This window comes from Polypterus senegalus, chromosome 5, assembly GCF_016835505.1.
Source record: "Polypterus senegalus isolate Bchr_013 chromosome 5, ASM1683550v1, whole genome shotgun sequence".
NCBI lineage: Eukaryota > Metazoa > Chordata > Cladistia > Polypteriformes > Polypteridae > Polypterus > Polypterus senegalus.
The window spans coordinates 14378566-14385287 of NC_053158.1; the positions used below are offsets into that span (position 1 = coordinate 14378566).

The 6722-nt window shown below is 43.5% G+C and overlaps 1 protein-coding gene across 1 annotated transcript; it reads right to left on the bottom strand.

Annotated features, from left to right (window-relative positions):
• Nucleotides 1-299: 299 nt before the first annotated feature.
• On the bottom strand, nt 300-5886 carry LOC120530143 (dermatan-sulfate epimerase-like protein). The gene is made up of 2 exons (XM_039754346.1): nt 5254-5886; nt 300-5144 (listed from the first exon to the last, which is right to left on the bottom strand). Exon 2 carries the CDS (start codon nt 4762-4764, stop codon nt 1144-1146), a length of 3621 nt encoding a protein of 1206 aa, XP_039610280.1. The 5' UTR covers nt 4765-5144; nt 5254-5886; the 3' UTR covers nt 300-1143.
• Nucleotides 5887-6722: the final 836 nt, after the last annotated feature.

The following is a 6722-nucleotide window of genomic DNA, read 5'->3' on the forward strand; positions in this document are numbered from 1 at the left end:
ATGGGACCTTACTCTTATTCTATGTTAATTAATGTTGACTTATTTTCTTTTCTTACTGTGTTTCTTATTTTTCTATTCTTCATTATGTAAAGCACTTTGAGCTACATTTTTTTGTATGAAAATGTGCTATATAAATAAATGTTGTTGTTGTAAATAGATAGATAGATAGATAGATAGATAGATAGATAGATAGATAGATAGATAGATAGATAGATGTGAAAGGCACTATATGATAGGATAGATAGATAGATAGATAGATAGATAGATAGATAGATAGATAGATAGATAGATAGATAGATAGATAGATAGATAGATAGATGTGAAAGGCACTATATAATAGTTTTACAGACATCCGGAGTTTTCCTATTCCGACGATGTGTCAGTCTCTAAAATGCTCCTCTTGCTAAGTTGTATTTGACACAAAAACTTCACAGTGGCCTGCAATTTCATGACAAGGTGTTCAGAATTTGAAGAGAAGATTTTTTGTTTTGCTTGCTTTAGGAGCTGAAAGGCTCTAACCTGCATTTTAAAACTCATGTGATGGAAAAATGTTTCATGAAACCTTAGGTTAGAAAATAACCATTTTAGTTGTTTTTAATTTGTTTTATTTAAAAATCCCCCCTCTGTTACATATGAAAACATTTCATGTGCTTTGCTACCAGACTTAATTTCCCAATGTATGTCAACTTATAAAATTGACATCCTTACGACTAAATAAGAAAATAATAATAATTACAATAATAATGCCACCTTTTTTGTGTGTTTGTACCAAATGCACTGTGCAGTCACTCATACGATTAACAAAACTCACATTTCAGTTGAAGCCACCTGGCAAATCAGGATCAGGCTGCTCTTAATAAATGTAAACATTTGCTCCTTCAACTGTTTGATTAAATTCCAGTAACTCATATGAAAATTAACTAATCCCCTTAAAATAAAATGTCTTTTTTTTTTTGTTCCTTGCCCTAAATGTAAAACAATCACTGGACCCACCACTTTCCACACCCAGCACACCTTTCCCACAATACAAACTCATTTTTAAAAGTCTTCTCATTTTTAACTGTGACAGTACAATAAAATATATATATTTATATAATTATATTTGTAGTTTGGTTAGTGCAATAGAGTGCCGACCTGCAGCATTTAACTGGTGAGCCTTGGATAGCCCAGCTGGTCCATGACAGCCCCACACACTCCTTCAATGAGCTGAATGTCCTTCTTGGACATGTTTTTTTCCCAGAGGTTTATGCTCGCTGGAGAAATGTCCCCTTCATAAAGAAGATGATAAAGACTTGTGGACGTGGCAAAAAGAATCTGATTTAACATAGCAGGTGATAAGGGGATTCCTAAAAATGTGTGGATCCCCTCTGCAGTTTCCTGGGGGAAATTAACAATGTCCTCGAAACGTACCAACAAATAATTCAATGACAACAAGTCTCTATTGATTCGGAGTGCCGCGGCAGTGTTTGCGAGCCACAAGTGAGCCAGCAAGAGCACGTCACTCGATTCCGGACTGGACTGTGCCTGCCGTAGGGACTCGTACTCAAAGGCGTACCTTAAATTTGGATAACAGTTTCCCTTGTCACTTTCATTCTTAAACATCATAGACAGGTGCTGAGGAATATTTTTCAAGGAGAACAAACTGGGATTGCTGTTGTAAAGCATCACGTATATCCAGGCTCGAGGGTCTCTTACAACATATAAAGCTCTCAAAGAGGGTCCGATCACCTCTTGAATGAAAGGGAGTTTTAAAGTCCAGCTGCCACTGCTCAAGCTCAAAGCCACACGGGCATTGGGATAAGACGCTATATGTCTCCTCAGCTCCCTTATATATTCTGCCTCCCTGTCCAAGTTTGCTTTCGTCCTGCTTTTTGGCTCGGTCAGTGGCTCCTTCCGTCGTATTCTTTTCTTATCTTTGATCAGATTTAATCTCTGAAAGATCCGCACTCGGCTTTCTTCATGCAGCTGAATATTCTGTAAGTGCATTTTTGTAGCCTGGACCAGCGAGTGAAACCAGCCTTGCAAAATTTTGAAATAACCTTGCTGAACGTCAGCGGCTGACCACTCGCACGCATCCACAAACGAGTCCAGGTCAAACTCAGTTTCGGGGATGTCTAGGTGCTCGGTGGGGACTCTCATATAAAGAAAATCAGAAGTATTGAAAAAGAGGTGTTTCAGAATTTCTGCTCCCGACCCAGGGAGTGCCACAATGACAACGGTCGGCAAAATTAAAGCCCGCTGGTCAGACTGCTTGTTTTGTGTTGGAGTGCCACCGTCCGTCTCTGTGCGTTTCCACTTCATCCCACAAAGAGGCTGGCTACAGGTGTTGGAGACTAAAGTGAGTTCGAAAATCCAGAGGATGATGACTGCGACCAGAGCAAAGCGCATAAATTTATTAAAACAAGCATAAAACTTCCATTGCAGGGTCAAAAATCCGATGGCCACACACAAAGTCATTCCGGCCACAAGATTCACAGTGAATCCAAAGTGAAAAATTGTCACGTGCACCGCCTGTCTGGGAGGGATAACTTCAGTCCCTATGCCAAATCTCGTTACCTGAAGATTGTCTTCCACTTTGGCGTACCCGCCAAATCCAAGGTAGTTAAACCGTGCCACCGGGTCCTCGTAGTTTGTCACAACTGACACAATTTTTTCACTGTTATTAACATTTACCAGTAACCTAAAGCCGTGTTTACTGTCATCGATAAATCTACAGTCTGATAATTTAATATAAGGCCCTTGAAATATGTAAACGATTCTTGTTACTGAGTTTTCCATCGCAAACGTTACGTTGACAAACTGTGTCCATCGTTTCTTAAATTCTGCTGCTTGCTCAGCCTCCTGGATCCGAGCGACAGGGCTGTTGTCACTATTGTCAAACCAAAACATTTTATAGTGGGCGTCCCAGACGTCCATAAGGGCACCATTGTAGTGGTTCCGGAAAGTGAATGGAACATATTTAAAATCAATGTCCATATTATGAAAAAAGGCACTGACTAAGTTCACCGGGGACTCTTCCCGTTTCTCGATGTGATCCACCACCAATAATGTTTGGGAATTCAAAAGCAGCAAGGTGCGGTAGACGCTCTTGAGCTTCATTGCAGAGGAGTACGCACTCATGGCTTCCCCGCCAATAAACATCATATCTTTGTGGGACGAGGCGGTGATCACCTCGCCGGCTGTGTCCCCTACCTGTTCGTCAGTCCATCGTAACCACTTTTCGCACTCGCCGAGCTGTCCCTCCCATGGCTCATTGCAATGACTTGTAGGCGAGGGTGCAAACACTAACACATTATTTAAATAGCTATATTTTGGTCCGTACAGAGCTTCGGACACAAAAACCTGCCCGTTTGGGGCGAAAGTAAAAGAGTTCTGGTCTGGGTGTTCATGCCCTGCATTAAAGTCATTCCAGTCATCAATCCACGAGTATGGCTTGACGTGAACAATATCGTAGGCGGCACGGCCGCCCAGCTTGCCAGACTTAAAAGACACAAAGGTGTTTCCTTGATTATCTGGCATTCCACCGCCGTAAGTTATAACTCCCCAGTTGGAAAAAATATGCATTTTCTGCACCCCGTAGCCCTCTGGTGCTTGGGGGCTCAGCTGGGCATTGTACCAGATATACTCAGTGTGGAGTGTCGTCCACTTTTGGGCCGTGGATTGCCCCATGGGGCCGTCCTTTGGTCTATGTTTTCTAATCTGCTGTGCCAACCAGTTGCCAGTGCCATTCTTCAGAACATAAGTGTCCAAAAACACCAACTGGCTCTCCGGGCCATAGAACCAATTATAATTGGAGTCAGCAATACCAATAGTCCTTTGAAATCCAGGCAGCACAGTTGCATAATAAAAATAAAAGTGTCTTTTGAGCCAGTGGTTTTGAGTATTGTCGATATTAAAGTGACGCAGTGCAAGAAAGACATACTGTGTGATGGATTTGGAGGTGTAGCTGCCGTAAGCCACCCCTTCATCCAAAGTCCCATCCACGATGTGGTTGAGCAGGAACATGGTTTTCTCCATGTAATTGACGGCAACTTGCTTCCAAGTCATCGTCTCCGGGTCATTGTGCATTCCGGCCACTAAGGCACCAATCAGGAGGGCTACTACATTAGTGGTCTGGTGATTGTGTAAAAACTGCTTGCCCCAGCCTCTGTATTTGGACACCTTAAACAACTCCAAGCTGACGTTCCTAACTTTCTTTAGGTACCTTTCTCTCCGGCTGGCATCCAGGGAAGGGTAAAGAAAGTCCAAAGCGGTGGCAAAGCCTGTTAAAGAATGAGCCATGGGCACTTCGTCGGTGGGGGCGTTTGCTACCATCCAGTTCGGGTAAGCTACCATCCTGTCCATGTATTTCACAGCAAAGTCCAAAGCAGTTGTGTCCTCGGGGCACAGCATGCAGTAGAAAGCCAGAACTGGCAGGTTATTGCCGTAGATCTCATTCCACTTAGAAGCGAAGTCCTCATATTTAGCCGGCGGCAGGTAGAAAGGTGAGTTGGATAGCATGGTCGTCACCGCGCCGCGGATAACTTTGAAGAGCTGCGCGTGAGAGGCGCCCGCTTTCTGCCGCAAGCCTGCCACCTCCGACCAGCCGAAATACAAATGTGGGTGCAAGTCCGTGGCTGAGCCGCCGCTGCCGCCGCCGCCGCCATGTGAGGAGCGCAGCGTCATCTCATCCCCGTAAGACGAGTTGAAGACTCCGGAAAACGCGGCTCCCACCATCACCGCGGAGAAGAGCAGAGCCGAGCGCCCCGCAAAGCCCAGAGCCATGATTCGGAAAAGCAGATGCTGGTACTGCTACTACCGCCGTTGCCGTTGCCGTTGCCGCCGCCGCCGTCGCTGCCGCTTCACTTCTTCTCCTTTGCGGTCGCCAAGTACGGGATATGTCACTTAGCAACCTCCCAGTCCGAGGTGCTTACAGATGGGGAGCACAGCAGTGCCCTGTCATAGTAAATAAACATGTTAGTGTCCGCTGCGCAGGGGCTGACAGGGACGATCGTGCAGCAGACACTCGCGGGGCGCTCCAAACTATGAGAGGTCATGCGATCGGCGGCGCGGCTCCTGAAAAGAAGCGGGTGGTCGCATTAAAAAGATTCCGGTGGGGATAATGTATATAATATAAGCAGCACCTCGATGTCTCCGAGTCTGGACTTAAGTATGAGGAAGAAAAAGAAAAAAGAGTGCAGTCGTTGACTACGTCAAAAAGTCTACAGTGCACAAACCGTTAGATGAATTAAAAAAATAAAAAGCTTAACTTACAGTATGAGGTCTTTTTTTATAGAAAAAGAAAATCAGACTGGTTGAAAGAGCGCTCCTAGAGTTCGTTGAATCCCGATCTCTTCACTACTTTGCTGTAAACAGACGGCTGCTGTTGATTCCCAATTGGTGAGCGTGTGTTGTGCGTCTCCGTGGAGTTCACGAGAAAAAGGGAAAGATGAGAAGTGCCAAAACACAAATCAAGAGAAGTCAGACTCCGATCTGCGGTTCCCCTCACTTCTTCGGGTTACGGGAGCTCCAGATGCGACAGTGCAAGAGTACCGGTGCGGCGTTTATAAGGAGACTGAGACATATCGCTCCTGCTTCCCCTGTTGACAGCGCCCCTCTCTCTCTCTCTCTTTCTCGTTTTCTCTCTCTCTCTCGGCCCCTCCTCTCGCTCCCCCTTCTAGTTTTCTGTTCCAGGCGAGCAGGGCTTCATCCCACTCTCCCAACTTTCTTTAACTTCCGTTGGGAAAAAAAAAGCATTCACTTGAAAGGAAGTCATGCTTGCCAGAAATCCCTCTCTGTTTTTAATTTCGGTGGGAAGTCGGCTCCTTATGTTTCGGACGTTGTGCGGACTGGACGTCTAAACGATATTAAGACCTTATTTTTGCCAACCCCCATTACACCAGTCGCATTGACTGATGGCTTTGATCTGCGCGCTTTATAAATGCCCCTGACTAAAACACACTGCTTCAACATTGCTAATAATAATAATCATCATCATAACCAAAAAAAAACAAAAAAAAAACTTAAATAACTCTTTGCAAATATTCGACGGTAGAGGGCGATAAAAAGTCACTTAACGGTAGATTTCGAGGAGTTTTATTTCCATTTTTTTGTTCCACTTTTTCATAACGAGGAATTCTTTCTAAAAACCGACAGGATGAAATGAATCAATCAATTAGGTTTCACAACACTGGAGAGATAATAAAATAATAATTACTCCCAGCGCACTGACTGCACCGTGTAATGGACAAGTGTTATACTTGTGGCCAAGGACTTTTACCTGGACGTGATGTCATGTCCTACATCTCTTCTCAAACTAGTAATTTACTAAATATACACAGCACGCACATGTTTGTTACTATTGTTAAACTTTCTTTACATGTCCGAAGGAAATTGCTGTAGTCAGCACATCATATGCAATGGATCCAAGTAATTATTCAGGCCACGGGCACAACTGTACTACTACATATTCACATCGTATTCCTAGTCACAAATCGTAATCTGTTCCTAATACTACGTTACAATATAAATCTTTGCACATACTGTATTGATCTTTATTTAGTATTTTATGCATATATTATTTGTATCCAGTGTTGTTTATGCCCTATTGAGCTTTCCGAATGTCTGCGAAGCGCTTTGAGCATGGGAAATTCAGTATATAAATAAAACAATTATTATTATTATTATTATTATTATTATTATTATTATTGTTATTATTATTATATGGGTTGGCTGCTTATTAT